The sequence below is a fragment of the Netta rufina genome, assembly GCF_964035555.1.
Source record: "Netta rufina genome assembly, chromosome: 30".
Classification (NCBI taxonomy): Eukaryota; Metazoa; Chordata; class Aves; order Anseriformes; family Anatidae; genus Netta; species Netta rufina.
The window spans coordinates 827,579-852,630 of NC_140154.1; the positions used below are offsets into that span (position 1 = coordinate 827,579).

The window sequence follows — 25,052 nt, forward strand, 5'->3', positions numbered from 1 at the left end:
ACCTTAATTTCACAGACATTTTTTTTTTCTTTTAAATAACAAATTCTGAGGATGAAAGTAATTGAATTAATTTCTCACTTCTTTTTTTTTTTGGTCACAATTCTAAATACCACAGTTTCATTCTGACCAACTTCAAAATGAATTCCATGCAAGTAATGAAATATACACTCAAAACAGTTACCATTACCCCTCAGTTAAATTCTTCTTATTGCCCTCATGGTTAAAATTGGCACATTAGCACAACTTTGCTATTTTTAGTTTCCAGACCTTGTTCTGCTGTCTCTATCCAAGCAGGTGCTCAAAAGACTGATCGTATCATCTCTAACTTAGCTGGATAATTATTCCAAAGGTGCATGAAGCACAAGGGAAATACCGTAAAACTTCAAGAAAAATAGACAACAACAACGCCCCATCCAAAGACTCCATTCTTTGTCTTCTATTTAAACCATACCCAAACCTGCAACCTCCCAAGCAAAAGGTGGTTTAGTGACTTCTTCCTTGCAGACTCACTTTCTGGGTCATATAATAAGGGTCAAAGTCCTCCAGTGGTACAGCAACCAGGCCTTTAGGGATGTCCCCGTAGATGAAAGGCAAATTCTTCCCTGCCTCAAGGTCACTGTTTGGTTTTGGTTTGCTGTCTTCATCGTCATCCCGGTGGCTGCTGTCTTGCTTTGGACGCTTCTTCTTTTTTTCTTCTGCAATGCGTTTCTCAATGTTAGCCAGAGACTCCGGAGTGAAAGGTTTAAAACTATCGGGGCCTGGTGGTGCGAGCAGCCGTGCTGCCATCTTTTCATCCTGCAGCAGCTTCTTTAGTGATGTTGCAGCCCGGACAGGTCAGCTCTGCAGGGGAGCAAACAGCACAGGCAGAACAAAGAGTCAGTCACGGGAAAAACAGGCGGACCAGCACATTTCAACAAGGACCTAAAAACAACCAGGCCTTCAGGTCCCCGCAGAGAGAGGCCAGCACTGCGCATTTTGGCCCCTGCACAAGCATCCAACAACAGTGATCTCCAACCACGGCACCCAAACCCATCCTGGTTTGCCTCCCGACCACAAACCAGAGCTCAGAAGCTTTTCTGAAAAGCAACTTTAGTTAAAAACAGTATATTCGTGGGAAAAAAAAATGAATGTATATGTTATTACTAGGCATTGCTCTCTAGCAAACTGATTATTAGAGAAAATTTCCAAGCCAGCTCTGTTCCTGGGGCCAGGAGGAGGTGCTCAGCCACATCCAGGTACCAGCACGTTCCTCACCCTGCTGCGGAGGCATTTAGCTGAGTCCTTCTCCCAGTACCCTGGCTCCTAATGCCAAAGAGGACTGATTTGGGGCTGGGTTTGTTGGATTTTAGGGTTTGCCAACAGGTGCAGAACACGCCGAGCTCCTGGGACAGGAGCGCTCCTTCCTGCCCTACCTGACGTTACCGTGGTTGAGAAATTCCCTGAAACCTGTGCTGTAGCTTTACAATTCAGCTATTTCGGCACGAAATTAGCCACCAACAGCCTCTGTGGTCCTTCACTTCAAGGACTGTACTGTATTCAGGTGGAAGGGTTCAGGGAACGCAGAGGCAGCAGCCCCCAGGACATGCTCCCACCCTAGGGACAGGCTGGGGCTGGCGCACACTTGCCCAGCCTTGGCAATGGGCACGCTCCAAAACTGAGCATCACAGCTTGCTCTGAAGATCAGCAGAATTCCTGCATAAACCCAGCACACAAATAGAGTTTTTAAAAATACCTGGAGTATTCAACCTTTAAATAAAGTACCTAGGGGATTTCCAGGACCTAGAACCACTGGAACAAAGCATCCCTCCAAGTGGCTACAGCTCATTCCTCTACCCATGACAGCGCCATTCACACGTTTGCTCTGAGTTCCTGCAGATCTAAAGCTGCCCCACACACGTACAGCTCAACCAAGCATTGTTTCCAGCTCAGGTTTTATTGGCAGATCCAAAAAAATTAAGCATAGATCTTCCTCTTTATGTAACTACCCAGCATAGCTGGGGCTGGGACTCTTTTCGTATAAACTCGCCCAGGTATTTCCAGAATAATAGCCATAGACTTGAAAAGTATGGCAAGGAGAAAGAAAGAAATGGCAGCATCTTGGTTGCAATATCTCTAGAAACATGACAAAATAGCTTGCTGATATTAAGGAAAAATTAATTTATTCTATTCTTGCAGCATTTGCATGCATTTAATTACCAAATTTCCCACATACTGTGAAACTATATAGCAGCGTTGGGGATGTGGTCTAATTGAATGGCACAGATAAATATGTAAGGCCTGAATTTAGAAACCAAAGTAGCTCAGGGACACAGGAGCATAAAAAAGGGGAAAAAAATGAAGGCACAAACGAATGCTGGATTTGCACGCCCAATTACACAACCGGCAACTGGAAGCAACCAACTATTCTGCCAAGTGGCCATGTGAAATAGAAAAATAAAACATTCACACACGCAAAACCAAGCAAAACTCAAATCTAGCAGCCAACTGCATGTTATGATACACTCCCTGTAAACCACACTGCAGACGACAAATAATCTGGCCTTTTCTCTGCAAGTCTTGCTATTTGACTGAGTAAATTCTCTCCCCTGCAGGGCAAATCCCAAAGCATCCTTGGTTAGGTGTGGCATCACACCTTGGCCAAAACAACTCAACTCTCTGATTCTCAGAGGTCTACTGTAGATTCCTCTGCCGTTTGTTTTCCCAGTAAATTATCCTACATTCAGAGAACGAACAAAATTAGGATGCAAACTGAAGGGATGGGAATGGAATGCTTATTTAATCCCTTAAATCAGACCCAAATGGCCATTTTTACAGCTTTGATAGCAGAGCACTTCCATTCTCACGATGCCTAGTCGCGCTTTGCAGCTCCCACAGCCAACTTCTGATCTTCCTTTACTCAGCATCCCCAGACATAACTGCCCAGGATATTTCAGAGCTGCATTTCTTACAACAGCCACCCAGACGAAGAGGTCGGAATGCCTCTAGGTCCAAGTTCCCACTGAATTTTCCAGGCTCGCTGTCACGCTTAAAGCAGGTCGGATGGAGCCAGGCAACCAAGGCACCAGCGTCCCTTTCTGCCAGAAAGGAGCAGGGGCTAAAGGTGGATGTGTGGAGCGATCCAGTGGTTAATGATTAAAAACGGAGAGAGCATCAAAGATTCACATTTCCAAGGTTCTCCAGGAAGAAAGCAAAACCTCAGTAACAACAAAAAAATTTGTGAGGATCCAGAAATGTTTTAAGCATCCACCTGCACTCACCAAGGGAGGGGTTTTGGTGTTCATGGTAAGAATGGAAGGAGTTGAGCGTATGAACATCTGCTAAATAACCAAGAAATCCTCCCCAAAGCAGTCCTGCAGAAGAGGGGCTCAGAACATCCCCTGCTGGGGGGAACTCGGGTTCCAGTCTGCCTCTCCCAGTGAAACTTCATTTCTGTACAGGTACACCCAAAGGATGAGCTGGTTTTTGTTCCTTTCCCATTCTCTGCATCTCCATCAGTTACTCCACTGTATTTGAAAACCACCAAGCATTACCTATATTCCTTGATTTTTTAAAATAAAACCAATATTTAAAGACCATCAGTCCATATCCACGCATTCATCCAATGAACAAGGATTAAATTATCTTCATCCCAAAGATCTCAGGATTTAAGTAAAAAGTTTCTATACAGAGAGACAGACATAGAAAGGAAAAATAATTTGTCTAAGGCCAACCAGAAATCAATGGTAGAGCTGGAAACTGGTCATAAAAGCCCTGGGATTCTCCCAGTCCTGCTAACAATGGGTTGTATACACAGCCACTTTCTTAAATGCTGTCCCCAGCAACCAGGTATGTCCCAAAATGTCCCAACAGCCAGCACAGCCAGCGTTACACCTCCAAGGGAGTTGCCTTCATCTCCCACAAACCTGGTCTGCATCGGGAGCTCGGTGGGGCTCATCCTCCTCGTTAAAGACCCCAAACACTTCCACAACAGCACGCCTGGTCCTGCTGGAGCTCAGCCTAGAATGTCCTGCGGACCACCAGCCTTGTAAATTTTTACTTTACAAATGAGGAGAGCCTCGCTGGGGTGTGCAGAAACCAGTTAGAATAAATGTTAGGGTTGGTTTGGGCAAAAGGCACGCTTCCCAGATTCGATTCTTCAGCATCCGAAGGGAGAAACATTTGGAAAACTACAACCAGAGAAGCGGCGCAGCTCCCCGTGGCACCGGGATGGCAGAGATTTGTCCTGAGCACCCAGAGCCCCTGGCACAGAGCTCACAGAGTCCAAACCACATGAGCACGGGCTTCAGAAAGCCAAGGTTTTACACCAGCAAAAAACGCCGTGCTGAGGTGCCTGGTTACTAAGACAATCACTTTTTACAAATGTTCCCAACAGTCCATTTACCAGCACATTAGGAAATATTCTGATAAATTATGCAAGCTGATTGTCAAAATAAATTAAAAAACACTTTTGAGGCAGTATCTTTGCTTTAATACATTTCCTCAGTTATTAATTTGCAAGATTCAGTCGGTCACGGTATCCTTTAAGTCCCTTTGAGAGATAGCCCTTTTGTGTGAGTCCTTTTATGTCTCCTTTTATCCCTATACATCCTACAGATGCACATATCCTTTTATATAACCCACGCAGACGCACGTGGATTTAATTTAAAAACACAGGGTTGGGGCCGAAAGGAAAATACAACGTGGATGAGCGGCCCCCCGAAATTCTCCTGCACGAGACCCCCAAAAACCACCAAACCAAACCACCTACATGTGAGAAAACCCCTGGCTGGGAAGGGCCTTCCAAAGAACTCGCAGCTCTTTGCCATCTGCAGCAAATTCTGAGAGCCTCGAAGCGGGCAATTTTATCAATGAAGCTACGGCAACACGAGCAGCCGAGATGCAGGAGGAACCCTTGGAAAGGCCGTCATGTGATGCTCGATGCTGTAAGGTGGAAGGAAAAAGGCTTATTTTCACGATCAAGCAGTATTTATTACTTTGCCACCGGTCATTTTTCCCCAGCCTCTGTCAAATGCTGCAGAAAATCCCCATGCAGTCATTTCTAAGCTCAGGGCAGGCTCCAGACAGGGCAAGAAAGCAGCTTGGAAACAGCAGGGGCAGAACCAAAGCTGAACGCACACGCTTAAAGGTCAAAAATGGACAAAAACAGGGAGGAGGGAGAAGCACAGCAGCACCCAAAAGCAACAGAAAATGGTACGAAAACATCCTAGCACCTAAATACGCTTTAATAAAAACCTAAGAAACAAAAGATGTGGTACCAGAGGCTTTCTTAATCCCTATCAGGAGCAGTATCATTTCTTTAGTGTCACCACTAAGTTGTAAGACCTGGAAATAGGTGAACCCAGATCTCTAGTGCCCGGTGCTAGCCATTACTCACGGGGGACTTACATTTATCACCGGTCTCCCAGGGGAACCTGGAGATTCAGCCAGGCTCAGCCAGCTCAGGTACAGCCCTTCAACAGCCCCCTGCTACAGCCCAGCAGCTGAACAGGGAACTGTTCAAAATATTGACTGTGTAATTGTCAAGGCACTAGCTTGCCCGCTCAGAAGACCGAAATTTAATCCCTCGTTCAATTCATTCAGTGACCCTTAAAACAGCAGTGACTTGTTCTTCACAATCATTTTGGAGGAACTCATTTAAGGTTGCGGAGCGCCCAACCACTACGGTGCCAAACGGCACAAATATGGGCAAATATGAAAGGAAGGAGAAAAAACAACCGGCCGCCTAACTCTCTGCTCTGACACAGCAGAGGCTGGATGATTTCTGGGGTGTTGTAGGCTGAATAAATCCACAAATGGCTCAAGGATCTGGTGTCTGGCTTCGCAACTTCATAGCTAGGAAGCCGGGCTCCTCCAGCAGTTCGGCTGCTCAGAAGCTGTCTGCCTTGCAATGACGTTGAGCATTGCCACCTCCCAGATTTCCTCCTAACTATTGGGAATCCAGCATGCCCAGAGATCGGGCCAAGTTGTTTTATTCTTGTCTTTAGCATAACAATACTCCCATGCACCATTACCTACAGAAATAATTCAGTTTACGCCTGGCCGTGCCCTTAGCCACAAGAAGAAAATCGGGTAAGGTGAAGCACTGGGGACAGATGCGTGAGCTACTTGTGATGAGCTTCAACTGCTCCGTTTTTCAAGCATCCTTCCTCAAAACCCAATGCCAGAAATATCAGAAATATCACCTTAATGGCCAAAGAGAACTAGATATTGCCGAGTTTGCCTCAACAAGCTGCAGGAGCTCCTGATCCCAAGCAAGCACCACTTCTTTCCCCAGCTGAAGGGTTTCAAAGCATGCCCAAACAGACATGAAGAGCTGCAAGCACGTCTGTTTCTCTGGGTTTTAAAATTCATGTATGGAGTTCTGGTAAAACACAAAACAAAACAAAAACAGTGCACGCATATGGAAAGAGAAGGAGAGAAAGAAGATGGCTTTTAGTTATTTTCAAGATTTTCTGCTCGCTACCTCTATAGCACTAAATCAGTAACAGGTTTTACTTATGCATCTTTAAGACCACTACTTGTAAAGTTCTCAATGCATTTAAATGCTTTGAACAATAGAAAACTTCTGTTTAATAAATAAATAAATAAATAAATAAATAAATAAAAAGTAAAGAAAAATCCTCCTGAAATTTACTGCTGAGAATATTTTCTTTATAAACTCCTCATCCCCTTCTGGTGGCACAGGAGCAACGTGGAAGGGGGCTTTCAGGTCTTCGCTAGCCAGATTTGGCATTTTGAAATGGTCGTTCCCAGAAAAGAGCAACTTCATGGGTTTGCTGCAGCCTGGTCCCTGCTGGTTTCCCTTTTACCCACAGCACGGGTGCCTTTCCCCGAGCCACAACAGGTCCCTCGGTTACTCGCAAGCCACGCAGGACACAGACCAGTCACAAGGCGACCATCCCATGCACCTTCCTCAAAAGTGGTTTCTGAAATTATTTTGCCCATGCTTTTCTCCACACTAACACCTTTCTCTTGTTATTTTACCAAATCGTCTTTAATCCAAGCCCTTTCTTTGAGCACGACGACGAGTTATCGATCCCCGTGTATTTGTTTATTGCAATGACAGCTGCAGCCGCTTCAGGAGGAAGGCAGTCGATGGTGAATGGGAACCCTGTGACCACACGAACACTGCATGCCCCCGGAGGCACAGACGGCCTCTGTGCCCACTGCTTCTGGAGTCATTGAAAAATACTAACCATAAACTGAGGGTAAGGCCAAAGCTGTCCATCTTAATGAAAATGCTGACCGAGCCCAACAAACACAGAGCGAATGCAGACATAACAAAAAGGGGGGGAGATGATATCATGTTTTCGTATTTGAGCTACTTTATTTTCATTCAGCGCTGACTTGTTTCTATTTTATTCCACCTCTAACTGAAAATGAGAGAACATGCATCCACTCCCAATTTCTTGCAACACACAATCGCTCGCTTTTCTGCTGTTTATTATAACCCTGCCTTTCCAACTCTGGGCACCAAATATTCACATAATTACACTTGTTCCACCGAGTAGGACGGAATTACAGTATCTGTACCGTGATCTGGATAGAAGCCGTACGCAGGAGCTTATATAACTGCTTAAATTATTTGCAATAGGCGCAGGCCCTTGCACCCAGCACGAATGACACCGTGGAAGCACCGAAACGCGTGAACAAAGCTCCGAAAGCCCCCCGGTCACGTCGTTAAGCATTTCACTTAACCACCGCGGCAGCTAAGGGAGCAGACTCCCCACGGGCACGGCTGATGGAAGCGGGGACGAGCCGGGCTCCGAGAGGCCTCGCGTTTCGCCTGTGCGGGTCGCGGCGTTACAGAGCGCCGCTACGAGCGAAGGCTGCTCCCGCGACAGGCAGCGCCACGAGACGGCCGCCCTCGGGCACCTCTCCTGGAGCTCGAGATCTTTTCGGAAGACCGGCCGTCACGTGGCAAGGAAAAATAAGCACTCCCAGGCGAGAATATTTCCAGCCCCCCATCCCTCCAAAGCGGTGCTGGAACGGGCTGCCGGCCGCCACCACCGAGAAAACGACTGATGTAATGCTTCCTTCCCTTCGTGCCTCTAAAGATACTCCTGGAAGGGGGCTCCGGGAACACCCTCGCTCCTCCTCATCGCATCCTTCCCAGTGTGAAATGAGGACATAGGGGTCACGGGTTCCCGTCGGGGGCGGAATGCTGCGGCGTTGCGAGGCCCGGGCTCCACGCTGCCACCCGGCACCCCACCACGCGACCCCCACCTGTCCAAGTCCTGCGCGATCTCACGCCGCTCGCCCGCAACACGGCGCACGCGGGGAAAGCCACCACACCTGCGGCCGACCTCCCTCTCTCCAGAAGCCGGCTCCGGAGCCTTCACGGCGCGCACGGCTCCCGCTGTGCCGCCCCTCGCACGCGTTCCCCTTCCCTGAGGACTTTTAGGCTTCCCCTCACATCAGCCGCAGCTGCCGCCGTGCAGCCATCTCCCCCCCCCCACACACACACACCAACTTGGGCAGGATTTGCACCAGAAAATGGGGGAAGGGATGAAGACACCCAGGTTTTTTTTAATAGGAAAAAGCTCGTTAACATGCAATTCCCGTCTCCCCGGGATGGAGAAATTAAGCTTGCCCTCTCCGTTCCCCCCAAAAATCCGTGCGGTGGAAGGAAGCGAGCGCACAAACCGTGCTGCTGGCCGCCATCTGGGTCAGGTTAGGACCTCGCAGCCGCCCCAGGCATCTCCCCACAAACTCCGTGTCCTCCCAACTTCTCGCCCTGGCAGCAGGACTGCGAGGATGCTGAGCAGCGGGAGGAAGGCAGGGTGGAGGAGGGCTGGCCCTGCTCTGCAGCTAGGGCTTGAGGGGGGCAGGGAGCGAGGAGAACTCCAATGAGCCCTCAGCTCTCCCTCCCCACAATGCAGACAAAGAGCAGAGAGCCCAGAATTAAGGGCCCGGGGAATAGGGCCCCGGCCCCGGGCTGTAGGGTGGATGGGGCTGGGGGTTAAGGGGCGTAGAGGGGAGGTCGCCCCCTCTCTCCCAGCAGCAGCCCTGGGGAAGGGGCTGCCGAAATGCCGACCCCACAAGGCAGCCAGGGGGCGAGCCGGGGTGTGTGGGGGGGGTAAACGGGGCACCCTCGGACCCCCCCCTCGCTGCAGCACCAAGGGGCGAAGCTCCCGGAGCATCCCTTCGGGGCGGCCGCCAGGAGAGGCGGATTTCGGGGAAGGGGATAAGGGATGAGGGGAGGGTTTTGGGGGGGGGGGGGGGTCGGGGGGCTACCTCTGCACCTCCCGAGCGCAGGAGAAACCGGGCAAGGAGCTGCGGGAAAATCGCTCTGCGGCAAAACCCCCGCCCGGGCTGCGCGTGTGGTGTGTGTGTGAGGGGGGGGGGGAGCGAGAGAAAGAGAGAGGTGGCAGGTGGCGAGAGCGCGGGGCGACCGCTTCCTAATCCCCCAAAATTAAAAATTACAAGAATTAAAAAATAAATACCCCAAGGCTTCCGAGGGACCCCCCCCCCCCCCACACACACACACGCACACGCTCCCCTTCGGGCCGGGGGAAGGGGGGGAGTGTGTTGAAGTGGGGGGGGGGGGGGGGACGGACTGTGACTTACTGTGGCCGCTGCGCTAGCGAGTCTCCCGCAAGGCGTTGCTGGACTGCGGAGGTGGGGGAGCTGCAGGAGGAACTGCGGTTGTCGCCATCTTGTGCGCTGCCGGCGCGGCCCCCCCCGCGCTGCGCGCTGGGCGCCGGCCCCTCGGCTGCCGCTGAGGGAGCGTGGCCAAAGGCCCGGGGCCCGCCTGGGAACTCCCCGTCCGTTTTTTTTTTCCTCCCCCACCTTCTCCACATCCACCCCGTCCTCTAAATACACACATAAATGGCGAGGAGGTGGCCCCCGGGGGACGTGGGGTGGGCTCGGAGAGGTTGGGGGGTGAGGGGTAGATCCCCGCTCCCCCTCACAGTCAGGGATCGGTCCCCAGGCAGGGATCGGTCCCCAGTCCCAGCATCATTCCCTGCTCCCAGCATCTGTCCCCACACCAGGATCATCAGTTCCACTCGCTGCCATCCATAGAAAAAGAAAAACCAACCCCGGAGCCATGCCCGTGCTCGGCTGGTCCCCACAGCCCACCGTGCAAGTGGCCCACGGGCGAAGGCTCAGGTGCAGATGTCTTGGCTAACCCTAATTTTGTTTAGGACGGTGACTTGCTTCAAGTTTAATCTACTCCCCGTGCAGAACTGGCTTTGAAAATAACGGCAAAAGCCCCACTGCAAGCACAGAGTGGGGCCCATGATGTGTGAAAGATGTCATCATAAGAGGGAAAGTTTGCATCGGCCAAGCATTGTTTTATTTTTTTTTTTCTCCAGACTGAGGATAAGCTAAAACTTCAGCACTTCAGGTGGCCGTGTGTGCCCATCACAGCCCGCATCAGCACGAAGAGCTCATCCCCGGACTTGCAGCCGGTGCAGGGGTTGCACAGATGGAAGCTGGCTCCAGCCCTGCTTAGGGATGGAGTTCTTCGAAATCTGTCAGTGGGAAGGGGATCAGAAAGAGGGGCCTGCTGCATCACTTTGCATTTCGCCCAGCCACAGCTGGGGTGCAAAGAAAGCCCTGAAGCTGCAGGAGCGGTTTTTACTATTTGGAGGAAATCAAAAATTAAAAGGAGGAAGGACAAAAGTGAAAGGGGCGAAGCTGAAGCTCTAGGTCCTGGGTGAGGATAAAACACCTCCGCTGCTCTGTGTTGCTGCAATACCTATTCAGCATGGGAATGGATATCCTGCCTGTCACCAATAGAGGAATGTATTGGCGTAATTAAAGCACAGTTTTGGGGGAAAAATATTCTTTGTTGGTCAAACTAATATTTTGGAAGACAGACAAGTCTGGATGCACAAAACCTGCAGAAAGAGAGATGATGAAGGGCTTTGGTGCCTAAAAAATTATTTACTTTTCCTATCCATGTTAGCTGACCTAATAGAAGACAGTTTGCACTGAAAACCTCAGAGGACTATGCTCAGCAGGAAGATTGTACAGAGGACAAAGTGCCAAGCTGCCACCTGTCACATGCCAGCAATATTCTGATCTGTAGGTCTAGGCACTGCACTGCCTTCCCTCTAACTGGGCAGCAAACTCAGGTGAGCTCAGGTGAAAAGCAAGATTTAGCTCTGCTTCCCCAGGAAAACTCGAGCACAACAAAATAAAAAACTGCATCAAGACAAAAAGACGCCTCCTGGCCATGGGAGCTTCTTCTCGTCCTGACTTTGAGCACAACAGAGAAGTCTTACAAGAAATACTACTACAGAATACTGTCCTCAGCTACAGCTCCCTCACACACGCAGATTTCCCTATTTTCCAGGAGAACAGTGAATAAGAGAGTACTAATAATTAACACAAGTTACCCCTTATATGTAGATTTGATGCCTATAATTTAATGTTATAATTAGAATTTATGGCTGGATTTTTAGGATCAATTTTTATTACGTTGCTCTTGTTCTCAGTAGGACTATGCCTGTGTTGCAAAAAGAACAACCTGAAACGCTGTATTAGGTTGCTGCTTTAGGAAAAAAAAAAAAAAATCCACCTTGCAGAAATGTCCTCTTCGCAGAATTTTAAATCTTTGTCCTCTGAGCAGAGCTTTAGGAGTTGTGTGCCGTATGCTGAGCAGACAAGCTAACAGGACACAGCACTGTGCTGGAGAACTCATTTATCTTGCTTTAGAAATGACACAGGAACTAAATTTGCCCTCACTTTACAACGCTGATTTTTATGGGACTACCCTAGTGTAACACAAGGGCAGACACAACCTAAAAACCGTAGATCTCCCAAGCCATAACTAATCAAAAGCAGTTATATATACATTAAATAAGCTGTTACAGAAAGCTACAGATCCTGCGAAAGTTTCAGTTCAAACCGGACCTTCTGTAGCGTGCTTCTCACTAAGACTTCAGTTTCCAAACAGAAGCAAAATAAGTGGAAATAAAACCACTGAAATACAGGGGAAAAGTCTGCGTAGGTAACGGTGCCAGCAGTTTGAAGCGTGTAGCACTGCACCCAGGCAAAGGTGCTGGGACAGAAGCGAGCAGGCAGCGATGCAGCTCACCCACACCCAGTCGGAAAGGTGGGAGCTCACCTGGCATCCAAGTAGGGCACCCACGGAGCCGAGGGATGCCGGTGGGCACACAGGTCCCAGCAGAGCGGGCAGCGCACCAGAAATACTTCAAGGACATGCTGGGGCCCCAGGGGTGTTATTACGGTTTGTAAAGACATCTTCGAGCAAGTCACTTAAAGCAATATATAGGTCAGCACCCTCAGAGGGTGTAGAGTGATCACACAACAAAACAAAAAGGTCTTAGCTGATACCAGCAGAGCCTGCTAGAGTCTATCCCGGAGCTGAGGCATGAAGTTCAGTACAATCCCTACACAGTCACACTTCTTGCAGTGCCCCAGTCCATCCTCTTGCTGGCATTATTGCTGGCTCACATCAACAATTGCACTAATCAGCTGTCAGGTCCACCTAGTCCATTGGCCTGAACCAGATTAAAAGGGAATCCTCAGAAAATGAGCATCCTCGGAGTTTATTTCCAAAATCACACTGCCTGGAAAAGCGGATAAATATTGCAGCTCCAGCTAATGGTAGTGCTTGCCTGTAATCAGAAGAGTAAAACAAATAAAAAGCATAAAACCTTCCCTTGGGTTGGAAGAGAAATGAAACCACATGGACCTCAGGCAACACAACACAGCTAGGATAATTCTGTAATTCTGGACAGTAACTACCTGGCTCTGCGCTGTCTCTTTAAGGTGCACAATACAAAAATAAATAAATAAAAAGTACACTGGAAAAGGATACTGCCCTTTCCTTATTTCATCATTACATCCTTCACTTCTCCCTTCCCCTTTTGTGCAGTGATCTCAGAACTGCCCAGTCAGTTCCTAAGCTTCGTGGACAGGGACGTGTCCCGTGCATGCCTCTGCAAAGCACACAGTGTCTGTGCCTCTGTGACAATAACCAGGTGACTGCCTGTCTGTGCTCATAGCAAAAACAAGCAAGCAGAAGCTAAACAAAGTTTAGTCGCCAGAGTGACTATGTAATTTAAACAGGTTGTTACATTTGGATAGCCAAAAAGATTGCAATAGTCTGGAAGATTTCTACTATATCATGACTGCAATTCTTTTGTTGCAAAAGCTCTGTCTCACCTGCAAGACAAGCCAGTATCTAAAGCCTGCAAGTGTGGGAAGAGGTGGGAGTCACTATTAGAGTGCCCTGCATGCCTCATCACAGCCAGGAGATGGTCAGACGTACAATGAGACAGCAGTCCACAAACCTAAGAGGCAAAACACACATGAGGTTTCGGATCAGCCGCTTCTGCCAGACAGCAGGCTCGAAGCAAGCAGGATCTGAACTTTCAGACTGAATGCAGTTAAATGTTTAAGTAGGTCCTTAGCACACAAGCAATGCCTTCAGAGCTACTTGTCCAGTTACACGTACAGCCTCCCGTGTTTGCTAGGCGAAGCAGAAATGCTCAGACACCCCCCTCCCTTCTCAGATGTTTCCAGCAGTTTTGTAAGAGGGCAGCGCTGCCGCTTTAAGACAGATTTTGGAGTGTGGCCAGCCAGGCAGACATATCCGGTTCAGAGGTAGCTCTGACAGCAGGAAAAGCTTCAGGCAGAGCGTGCTGAGCTCCCTGCACGCCTGCTTGCACACACAGCTCCGCACAGATGGTGCTCGCCTCCCTTCTGCAGAGCTGCGTCTGGCTCCTCGTCTTGCCTGCGCACGTATTCACCTACCTGGGCTTGTGGGACTCCTTCTATAAGAAAGTTTTTCCGTATATCATGGCTAAGATGGCACCAGCCTACAACCATAAAGTCTGCAAGCAGAAGCAAGCCCTGTTCAGCAACCTGCGAACATTTGCAGGCCCTTCGGGCCAGCTCACCTTGCTGGAAATCGGCACGGGCACTGGCACCAATTTCCAGTTCTACCCACCAGGCTGCCGGCTCACCTGCACCGACCCTAATCCCAATTTCAGCAAGTTCCTCCTCAAGAGCCTCTCAGAGAACCAGCACCTCAAGCTCAAGCGGTCGGTGGTTGCCTCTGGTGAGGACCTGCATCAGATTCCAGACGGCAGCATGGACGTGGTGGTGAGCACCCTGGTGCTGTGCTCCGTCGGCAGCGTCCAGAAGGTCCTGGCCGAGGTTCTGCGGGTGCTCAGGCGGGTAAGCAAGGGAAAAAAGGGTGATTTGTGTCCTACACATGGGCCCCCTGTGCTGGTCCACGTGTGGGATAAATGGAACCACCTGCATGAGGGCCAGGATGAGTTTAAAAGCACCCCTCACTTTTTTCAGCCCCCCGGGAGATGGGCTTGGCCACTCCTTCCCCCTCAGCAGGCAGTTTCAGTTAAATACACGTGCAGTGACAATGCTGCAACCTCTACTGACTGATGAAAGTTTACAGCCTAAAAGATAAGTGCTCCCTCCAAAACTTCAAGCACTAATAAAATAACAAGCAATAATAAAAATAACAAAAGCCCTAAACACTGTAGTCATATTTAAATATTTATTTTAAATCCAAATTCACATTAATTTTATATAAGCCACTTCATGATTCATTAGAAAACTTCCAAACCTAAATGGAAGTAATGGCAATCTCATCCTTATCAAAAGTGCCTTTGTTCCTAAATCTTTTCAAGTTATCAGGACTGAGAACCCAAATGAAGTCAGAAACTGGATGTTGGCACCTAGATAATTTTAATATTTTGGAAAATGTGTCCTTGGTTCATGTTGACTGTTTGTAAGACAAGCAATAAGCATTTCTTCTTTAGTCCAAAGATTTCAGGCCACACTGCATGCATAGGGCAAAAGACTGTCCTGGAACCAGCATTGCTCTGATCTGGTGTGTGAGCACCATTTCCCCAAACGTGAACAATCCTATTCCTATTCTGCAGGTTGCAGAGGAACCATGGTTAGAGTCCAACAGGTTGAACCCTTACCATCCCTCCCAATTCTAGGTCAATGAAAATTAAAAATAGGCCATCACTTACAACCCATCATCGAGCAGATGCCACACTGAGCAGACTGGGCAGAAATACAGCGTGCCTGGTTTCTGGACCCACCTGCCCTCTTGTCGTACATGGCCCATTTAAAAGGGCACCAGCTCAAGGGCCCTCCCTAACTGCTGCTGTTGAAATGTCTGACAACAGTGCAGCTGAAATGGTAACAAAACCTACCACAACAACTGCTGGGAAGTGTCTAACCGGGGGGATCCTTGTGCATCTCAACAGCATCAGAAGAGTTGTCTGCAGAAAACCACCATGCACAGAGGGAGAAGCAGGCATAGCTCACAGGGAGTGGATCTGTAGGCTGAGGAGGAAGTGCTCAAATGTCTGATTTCCCTTCTGCCAAATCCTCTTTCTTTTTCTAGCCTGTAACTTGACACATGACAATGCCTACAAGTTTCTTTACATTACTGTGCTGGAAAGATCTCCAGACCTTTCTGGGATCACAAGAGAAGCTGTCCATCCTCTGTCTTGTAACATCCAGACACAACCCAAGCAAAGTTGAACTTCTGGCCTGCACAGCTCCTACTCCTAAATACTTTTTGGTGGTGTTGTTTCACCTGCAGATGAAAGAACTAGCTCAGCCTGCTTTACCTCTCCCTCCTCAGCACGGCTGGTGTGCTGCCAGGCAGGCAGACGGCTGGGAACACCTGCAGGCAGTGCTGATCTCCCCAGCAATTTTACAGATGAGAGAAACTGAAGCACAAGGATGTTAAAGTGGTTACTCTGAGATCATCCAAGGCAGTTGTGACAGAGATAATAACCCCGTGGCAGCAGTTCCTAGCCACCAAACCATACAGCTTCCTGCACAGCTCTAAGCTGCACCCATCAGTAAACTTGTAGTCAGTCCATCATAGCCACCACCTTCAATAAAAGCTGAATGGGAGGCAGTCTTGCAGACCACACAGCCCAAAACGAATCCAAATCTTGCATGCATAACATCTAGGAAAGGGCTTGGTGTTCAGAGAGGTGATAAAAAGCAGTGTACTTACCAACATGGAAAAAAATAAGTTCTACTTATGAAGGTGAAAAGCCCTAAGTCCTTTCTGATGGCACTGTTTTGCAGGGTGGAGCTTTCTACTTCTTGGAGCATGTGGCTGCAGATCATTCCAGCTGGACCTACTTTTGGCAAAAGGTCTTTGACCCACTCTGGAAGTGTTTTGGCGATGGGTGTTCCTTGAGCAGAGAGACACAAAAGGAGCTGGAGAAAACTAATTTCTCAGAACTGAATTTAAAGCACATTTATGTCACACCTCACTGGATCCCTTCTAGTCCTCATATCATTGGGTATGCAGTAAAATAAGGACTGTGAGCACTGCAGGGCACGGGACCTCTCTTCAGCACTCCTTCCTTGCTTTAAGTGAGGTTTTTCACTGGATAGCACCCTTACAGCCAACCCATGTACAGCAGCTAGAAAGAAGAAAAACACGGAAAACAATGAGCATCCACAGCTCATTCAAACCGGGAATCGCTCTCCTTTTGTCAGGCAGACTTTCTGGGTAAAGTTCTTAAATAGAGCTGTCACAGAAGGACCTGGCAAACTGGAAAGAAGAATAGACAACAAAATTCAGACCAATACAAAATAAAGAGTCAGCATTTTAGAGAGCTGAGAAAGGAGAGAGCGAAGAAAGGGAACAGAAAATACATGCAAGCAAGAACAGGCAGCTAACGCTTCCTGATGGTGGAGAATAATGCCCAACCGTTCACATTTCCAATACAGGACACATACATAATAGATACAGCATCAGTACGAGCATTTTCATTTCAAGCTTCCCATTATGAACTACCTTTAGGAGCTTCATTCACCCATGCTGGTACAAGTTCTCCCTGACAGGAGTTCTGTTTATTCAGGGAAGTGCTCATTAGAGCACCACTTCACCATACAGAGTTCTCACTGGCCATTAGATGCTAATGTTATCAGCGCGGATTTAACTCGAAACAGCAACCCAGGAAGCCAAAAACTGTTCTTACAGGATATCTTCATCTTTTATCTTACGGGATAAAATAGTTTTTTGTTAAATCTGGTGGCAGAAACCTCATCTCCACTGTAAAATGCTCTCTGTTACTAGGGCAGCTGTGTCCTCAGAGCCCTTTGGTCACACTCCGGTAATGTGTTTCACCTGTGCTTAAACTCCTCACTTTCTGCTCTTCCCAGGAGCTAGATCACACCTGTAAGATGTCTTTTTTTACAAGCCATGAGTTTCATTAGAAATGTTTTCCAGTTAAACTCCTCTAGGACACCAGGATAAGGTGCTGCCTTCTTGGCCACTGTTGAGTCTTTTCTACGATTTCCTACAGTATAGCAGCAAAGAATTAAAGCCTAGTACAGATTATATTTATAATGCACTTCTTGACTCTTATTTTGTGCTTCACACACTTCCAAGTGCTCTATGCAGAAAGCACATCTGAAGGAATTCCATTGTTCAGATTTGTTTCTCTGATGTAGTTACCACAAGGTAGAGGAATGAAGGTATGACAACAGAGTTTGTTAATAAAGCAGTCTAATAATGATGCCACTGTATGCTGGACTTTGTATTTGCTTTATTACCACTAGAGGGAGGAGGTAACTCATTGAACAGGGCTACCTATCACTTCACAGAAAAACAACGTTCTCCAGCACAGTTCACACCCGAACTGCCTGAATGAAGGACCTGAAGTTGAGAGGTACAAACAGTCCTCCTTTCCCAACACTGGGCTCACCTGAAGCAGAGCAATTAAAAGCTAGGGGCTAATTACCCTGCTACCAAGTCCTGTGGAAAAAGTACCAGTGATTGCACAGTTGAAAAAGTTTTACAGAATGCATTTAGCATAAAACAGACCATGTGTTGTTGACTCAGGCTTACAAAGTTAATAAAACCAAGCTACATACTGCATGTAGTGATTACTGAATTAATTGTTTTCTACCAGAGCTCTGAAAGGTAACTAAGAAAAGCAAGACCATTCCCTGTAAAGGAGCCAAATTCACATGCTGAAGTATTTTGGTGCCCATGAAGTTGAAAGACTGAAAGAGCTCAGATCAGGTAGCCGACTAGTTGATCCAGCTTCTTTAGCTACCTACAGTGGGGCAGTAAATAATTCAGAAATAAATGTATTTCTACTGAAATGTTAATCAAACACCCAACCAGACACCTGTCTACAGCATATCCAGCATTCAAATTAACTTCTTTCTGTTCCCCTAAGACAACACACGTTTGCTTTAAGAGATATGAACTGTAATCTGAAACTGCTGAACACCACATTAGGGCGTTTTATGACATTTTGCCAAGGGTTAGATACAAGGTTGTACTGCCCAATTTATCGAGGTTACTTAACAAACTGGCAGCTCTTTTTCTTGCCAGAGCTGGGACACTACCTTAACTGTTTGGAATGCAGTCCTGTTTTTCCCTCCCCTGCCTGTGAGCAGACTTTAAAATCAGCTTGAGAAAAAAGTCTACCAGGTCAATCCAAGGAGCTGAATACGCTTCAAGAGGAACACAGCAAGTGCATGAACGCAGCTCTGTCCGAGTTTCAAGGGCTCTAGCACACGGAAGAACTAGCTTTGCTCCGTACGGATCCTCTGCCCTCACGACAGCAATGACAGAAGTCAGCATCCTCTTCTTCCGCGCCTGCCTCGCGCTGCTTGCCATGCCCATCTATCTCCTATCATTCCTGGGCATATGGGAGCCCTTCTGTAAGAAGATATTTTTCCCTTTCTTCTTAGAGAAGATCTCTGCAATTCACAACAGGAAAACAAAGAAGCAGAAGCAGGAGCTATTTCGAAATCTCCCTGACTTTGCCGGCCCCTCGGGAGAGCTGAAGCTGCTGGAGATTGGAACTGGTTGTGGTACTAACTTCCAGTTCTACCCACCAGGCTGCAAAGTCACATGCACCGACATAAACCCCAACTTCCAGCAAGGCCTTGCAAGAAGCATGAGCCAGAACCAGCACATCCACTACGAGCGCTTCCTTGTAGCAGCTGCAGAAGACCTGCATCAGGTGCCCAGTGGTTCCGTGGATGCCGTCGTCTGCACCTTAGTCCTCTGCTCAGTGCAGAGCGTGAACAGCACCTTGAAGGAAGTAATGCGAGTGCTCAAACCAGTGAGTATTTGAAGAAAAAGTTTCATGTTATTACCTTTATGATCTATTCCAGAGGTGCTTCACCAAATATATATATATATATATACATATTTTTTTTTTAAGCTTACAGACCAGACCCAGTTTATAAGTTAAATGAGATTTAAATGGAGCAAAGCAGTAGCAACAGACTGGTCAGTCTGTTCTATTCTCAAAAGTAAAACCCTAAAAGTTACAAGCTACATACCTAGATCTGCTACAAAATTAATAATTGCAGCTGATATGCATTTAAAGCAGAACCTGCTGTTTTTGTTGTCCCTCCCCCAGACATCTCGTTTTCTTTTGGTGAAGAGCTTTCTGATCAAGACTGAAAGTCTGTTTTAAATGAATTGCCTTTGCCTCTTAGAAGAAGGGCTGATCTACCTGTATGACTAAACCAATCTGATTAAATGCCCTCATTCCTTGTAGGGTATCAGTCAAATTGAAAAACAAAAGAAAGAGAGCTGGGTTGTTCAGTTTTTTTGCAATAATAGTTCAGTCTTTAAAATGGTATTTTCAAGCCCAATCCTCTGGGTTGTCAAAACCCAGTGAGTTCTAGTAGGATTTATACATTTCTCTCAGTCTTCTTTGGAAAAAACAAAATAAACAAAAAAAAAAACAACATGCTAGCAACTGTAATTTGAACAAAATGGTAACTATTGCTGCAATAACAGAGGGACCAAATAAATGCATCCTGCATGCTTCTGGAATACACGTTTTGAATCTGTGCAAGTTTCCCACTTATATTAATTCCAACTGGCATCAGAAAAGCAAAAGGAGGGGAGGGAGAATACTGTGGGGCGAGCAAATAGAGCTTCACGCGTACTGGTGGGTACTGAGTGATGGCAGGCCGCCTGGCTCTGCTGTGTGCACTCTTTCTACAGCGCTAAGACGACTTTGTTTTCCCCAGGGAGGCGTTTTCTATTTCTTAGAGCACGTGGCCGATGATCATTCCAGCTGGAGGTATTTTTGGCAGCAAGTCTGCTATCCAACTTGGAAACTCGTGTTTGCTGGTTGCTGCCTAACAAGAGAGATATGGAAAAATCTCGAACAGGCCAACTTCTCAGAACTGAAATTACAACACATCAGTGTACCGCTGCCCGGGACGCCTATTAAGCCTCACATCATCGGATACGCTGTGAAGTAACACAGATCCACCTTAAAGCTTCTTCCCCTGGCCCCACAGAAACGCCTCAGCATAATCAAAGCGTACAAAATGGCATATGCTAATCCTGACATATGAATGTAGGTAACGTGGCTAAGGACTTTAATTAAACTTCTGATTCAGACATCAAATGAGAGAAGAGGGTTGGTTTTCTAAACATCTTTAAACTAAAACCACTGTGCTGGGTGTACACAAAAGCTTCGCACAGTGCCTTACTGGCTGTGGGGCAGCCCCAGCAGCACACGAGGCACCTCCACATTGCTTCCAGACCTGCCTGGGGCCACTTCGAACCAAAGGTGGCAAGGCAACAGAACACAAGAGTTTGGCAGACAAAATAAATATATTAACTCCTTACTTGAGGGAACTTCTGCCCATGTCTCTCTGGCAAGCAGTTCCTTCAGGTATTCCCAAGCACATTTTGCCACGAGGACAGGGCAGGCGTAGAACACCCCAAACCGGTGCAGGCTGCCATGCTGAGGGCACTCCTGGCACCCGCTCTCCTTTCCCTGGGCTGTTCACAGCTGTTTGCTCTCCAGCCTTACGAAACCAGCAGGGAGAGGCAACCTCTAACACATAAACTTTGCTCAGCTGCAAGTTATTTATTCACCAGGGGCAGAGTGCTGAGAGGGAGGAGGAAGCTGCCTCCCCATGTAACACACAAAGCCTCTCACTCACTTGGCTGCCTACCTGCCCCCACACTTGGTTCTAACAGCATTCACCAGCATTAAAAGAGTCATAATTAACGTTTTGTGCTTGGGAAGTTTCTTTACGGTGTCCCCAGTGCACCACAGCCCAGGTGGGAGGTGTTGCTGCCTCAGAGCCGGTGGCGGCCGTTGGCAGCTCTAACGCACACCGGGCCCCACCGCCATTTTGTGCCCTTGACTGAGAATGAGGCAGAGGTTGGCCACCGCCTCGCTGCTCCTGCTGCTGGTGGGCACTGTGCCCACTGTGGTGGCCCTGCAGATCCCCTGGGACGGTACTGGTGGTATGCCTGGGTGCTGGGTCAGTGTGGTGGGTGTTGAGATGGCTGAGGTGGGTGGTTTAAGTACCTGAGAGGGCATGGGGGGGGGGGGGGGGGAGGCGGTAGTGTCCCATTACTGCGTGGCTTCTTCCCACAGCTCCACACAGAAAAACATCATCTATCCATAAATGTGATGAATTCACAAAGCTGCAGCGACTGGAACCCACTTACATTGATGTGCACAAACACAAATGCAAGAAATATGCCTGTAACCAAATAAAATACCTTTCACAGGGTCTAAGGAAATATCCACATTTTCTCTCAAGAATCAGAGCTCTAGCAGGAAACATTAAAAGTCACAGCAAGTAACACTGTAGATACAAAAAAACACTCGTGGCTAGCTCACCAAAAGCTCTGTTTTTCAGTGTGAGCCTTATAACCAACTTTGTTCTGTTTTGTAGACTGTGGGGAGCGGCCGCTCATAGATAAGACCTCAGGATCCCGGATTGTAGGTGGACATGACGCCGAGGTTGGAGCATGGCCGTGGTCAGTCAGCCTCCAGATTCACCACGTTGGTGCAAAATTTGCACATATATGCGGTGGAACTTTAGTTAGTGAGAATTCAGTGGTTACTGCTGGCCACTGCACTACAGGACGGAAGTAGGTATTCATGCCAGTAGATGGTTTTATTAAGTATGAGGAAAGCATAGCATCACCTTTGTTAATTTCAAACAGAATGTAAATCAGTGGGACACAGGAATGCTGAGCTCCCCCAGTACAAAACCAGTACAGAGACTCTGAAATGCACTTCTGGCTTGGTCCAGAACAGCCTTTGTTTTTGCTAAAGGGCCAGTTGGTTTTGATCTAGGTGACATTTTCGTTAGGGAACTTATTTTTTCTTTTCCCCCCCAGGAGTTTCCAATCTTTCTGCTTAATAGAGCATTTTAAACAAGTAAATCTCACTGAAAAACAACAACAACAAAAAAAAAAAACAACCAACCAAACAAAAACCCTGCAATACTTAAATTAGAAACATTACAATTCATTAGTTTTGATACTGCTTCTATTTTTTTTTTGTTTAACAGAACCAACAAAATTGGCACTTTACCTTTCTTTGACAATGGAGTCATAAAACTCTTCAAAAGAGGCTTTTTAATTGTACTTACAGCAGTTCTGTATTTCAGCTATTTGATCACTGTTTTCTTTTCTGTAGTCTTTAAAATAGTTGCAAAATCTGCACGCTAGTTCCTGCAAGTTCATATTGATTGCGTTCTTTCTTAGGGACCCATATTTTTGGAGAGCTGTGTTGGGCACACATAACCTTTGGAAACATGGCAAACATGCAGCAAAAAGAAGTATTAGAAGCATAATTGTGCACCCAGAATTCGACAGAGAAACATTTGAAAATGATATTGCATTATTTCAGCTTAATTCTGCTGTACGCTACAGTTACTACATTCAGCCTATCTGCTTACCTTCTGCACACCTTTACCTGTATATTGGCCAGGAAACAGAGTGCTTTATAAGTGGTTGGGGACGTATAGCAGAAAAAGGTAAAAGTTTGCTTGTTTTGTTGAACCAGTTATTAGCTGCATGACTCCCATTAGGTTTCAGTCCCTCCAATTCACTGAGAGAGAACTGAATCCATTCAGGTTATAGTCTCATCACACAAAGTCATTAAATACTTCTGCAATCGACTATCTGCTTTCAGTGTTTTTTACGTTGAAAGCAGATTAGAACTACAGAGATGTCATCAAAGGCATAAATATTTAGCCTTTCTTTCATGGATAATATGCAAAAAGGAAAACAAACTATCCCAACTTTCAGACTCACAGTAGTTACTCAATGTTGTCTGCACGAATAACTGTTTTTTATTGAAAATATTTATAGTGCATTATCAGCTTAGGAGTCCCAACATATTTTAGGTGTGGCTGCTCTCCCTCAAATTATCTTTAATCTCTATAAGCACAGACTTCATACGGTGTCAGTTGGCGGCGTGCATCTTGAATGGAAATTTCAAGGACAGCCGAGGATGATATAAGCTTATTTAGTAAGTCACCTCTGGCATTTTGAGCAAGGCTAATGAGCAGTACTGTTATCATCTATGCTTCTTCAGAATAAGAATTGCAAAAATTACATCAAATCCAAGTCAGCAAACACTCAGCCCACTTAAGTTTAAATCCATTAGAAACAGGCACAATCTCTAGATTAGCACGTGTTGGAGCATGTACAGGAGCACGTTTAAGGTAAAAAAACAGGAAAAAGATGTCACAGTAAGAATGACTATGCACAACAGCATAAATGTTTGACTTTCTATATGCTGTCTTGCATTAAAGGTAAAACTCCATCTGTATTACAAGAAGCACAAGTGGAAATCATTCCTTATAGTGCGTGTAACAATTCTGATGCATATGGAGGCATGATTAACAACAACATGATTTGTGCTGGCTCTCCATCAGGAGGCATTGATAGCTGTCAGGTAAGAATCAACACCATGCCCAATGTGCCACCACTAAGCCAGAGTCTCCGGGGTATCGCAATGCATTTGTAGCATAATTCATTAAAATGGCACAAATACTAAAGGAAAGATACATCAAATGGGAAAAGAAGCATCAGAAATAGACAGAGAGGTGATTCAAAAAGGAACACCCATTGCTGAAAAATACACAAAGACTTCAGTGTTAATCAACAAAAGAAAAGAACAAGTTAACAGAACTGAAAGGACAAAGAACGCAAATGCAGTACGTATGTTATCACTGTACACATGCAGTGTGTGCGAAGTACACATACATCTTGCTTGGTTTTATGCTGTTGAAAGACAATACCAATACTGAAAAGTGACATGGTTCAGTGGTGAGATTTTTATTTAAATGCTGAGCAATCAGCATCTCTTTCTCAGAAAAGACAATTCTCAGGTCAAAAGCCCCAGGATGCTAAAGTTGGGGCATCAGCTGTGATATGGAGACATTTATAATTAAATAAGTATATTCATAAGTGTATCATTAGTCTGATACACTTCCTGCTTTCCTCAGCACTTCTCCTCTAGGCAAGTAATTTGGCAAAAATTCAACGTTGTGTATTCATTACTATGTTTCTTGGTAATTGCAGTACTACACTGTGCAGACAATACATTCTGGTAACAACCGACATGTAAGAAAGTTTATGGAGACAAGCCTTAGAATGAAAAAGGTACCAAAAAAAAAAAAAAGAATTAAGAAACAAATAACAACAAAGAACAACAAAAAAAAAAATCCACAGAACTTTACGTAGACAGTGAAACCAATATAGACATGTTTTTTTAGTCAAGGTAGTGTCCCTCAGTATCACGGATCTTTATTTTAATTGGCCTGTGTACTACTATCCATATATTACTGTCTTTATTACTGTCTAGGTAACTTGGCAGATTTTTAAAACGTAATTTTAAAAAGTGGATACATCACTAACATTTCTACATTGGTTTCTGGAAGGAATGTATGTCGCTAGTCTTTTGTATTATTTATTTATAGGGAGACAGCGGTGGACCTTTAGTATGCTATCACCCTGGTGACAACAAATTCTATCTACTAGGGGTTACTAGCTTTGGATTTGGCTGTGGCCGACCAAAATACCCTGGGGTCTACGTCCGTGTACCTCACTACAGAAGGTGGATAAGCTCTCAAATTCTCCTGAATGGCAAGGCTGGGAATCCTGTGAGCATTACGCTTATGATTTTTCTGACTATCAGATGTATAGTGTTCGTGTAGACTTTGTAAAGTCTACAAACCACCGCATCATCATAGTACAGGTTTGGTCTGCCTGTTAAAACTTGGCGAAGAGGAGCTAACTCACGTTTTGG

General features: G+C 46.6%; 4 protein-coding genes across 4 annotated transcripts in view; 3 read left to right on the forward strand and 1 right to left on the reverse strand.

Annotated features, from left to right (window-relative positions):
• SCN8A (sodium voltage-gated channel alpha subunit 8) overlaps positions 1–9,667 on the reverse strand; it is a gene marked incomplete at its 5' end in the record, with an annotated part of 55,850 nt that extends 46,183 nt beyond the window's left edge. The window contains 2 exons of the mRNA XM_084303587.1: positions 511–840; positions 9,571–9,667. Of these exons, the coding sequence (XP_084159713.1) occupies positions 511–786 (276 nt within the window). The remainder of the gene's footprint in view (positions 1–510; positions 841–9,570) is intronic.
• Positions 9,668–13,665: 3,998 nt separating this feature from the next.
• On the forward strand, positions 13,666–16,302 carry LOC311220182 (thiol S-methyltransferase TMT1A-like; the record flags this gene model as incomplete). Its single annotated transcript, XM_084303644.1, has 2 exons — positions 13,666–14,160; positions 16,066–16,302. 2 exons carry the CDS (start codon positions 13,666–13,668, stop codon positions 16,300–16,302), a joined length of 732 nt encoding a protein of 243 aa, XP_084159770.1.
• A 2,040-nt stretch (positions 16,303–18,342) lies between these two features.
• On the forward strand, positions 18,343–20,387 carry LOC311220126 (thiol S-methyltransferase TMT1A-like). Its single transcript, XM_084303560.1, has 2 exons — positions 18,343–19,076; positions 20,002–20,387. Exons 1-2 carry the CDS (start codon positions 18,573–18,575, stop codon positions 20,236–20,238), a joined length of 741 nt encoding a protein of 246 aa, XP_084159686.1. The 5' UTR covers positions 18,343–18,572; the 3' UTR covers positions 20,239–20,387.
• A 757-nt stretch (positions 20,388–21,144) lies between these two features.
• TMPRSS12 (transmembrane serine protease 12) lies at positions 21,145–24,982 on the forward strand (the record flags this gene model as incomplete). Its single annotated transcript, XM_084303645.1, has 5 exons — positions 21,145–21,232; positions 21,679–21,877; positions 22,499–22,770; positions 23,554–23,696; positions 24,724–24,982. The coding sequence occupies 5 exons, from the start codon at positions 21,145–21,147 to the stop codon at positions 24,958–24,960; spliced, it is 939 nt and encodes a 312-aa protein (XP_084159771.1). The 3' UTR covers positions 24,961–24,982.
• Between the last annotated feature and the right edge of the window lie 70 nt (positions 24,983–25,052).

Excerpts from the sequence above, each read along its gene's own strand:
- LOC311220126 (XM_084303560.1), top strand. The coding sequence starts at position 18,573 with ATGACAGAAGTCAGCATCCTCTTCTTCCGCGCCTGCCTCGCGCTGCTT. Across the intron at positions 19,077-20,001 it reads TAATGCGAGTGCTCAAACCA|GGAGGCGTTTTCTATTTCTT; the intron begins GTGAGTATTTGA and ends TGTTTTCCCCAG.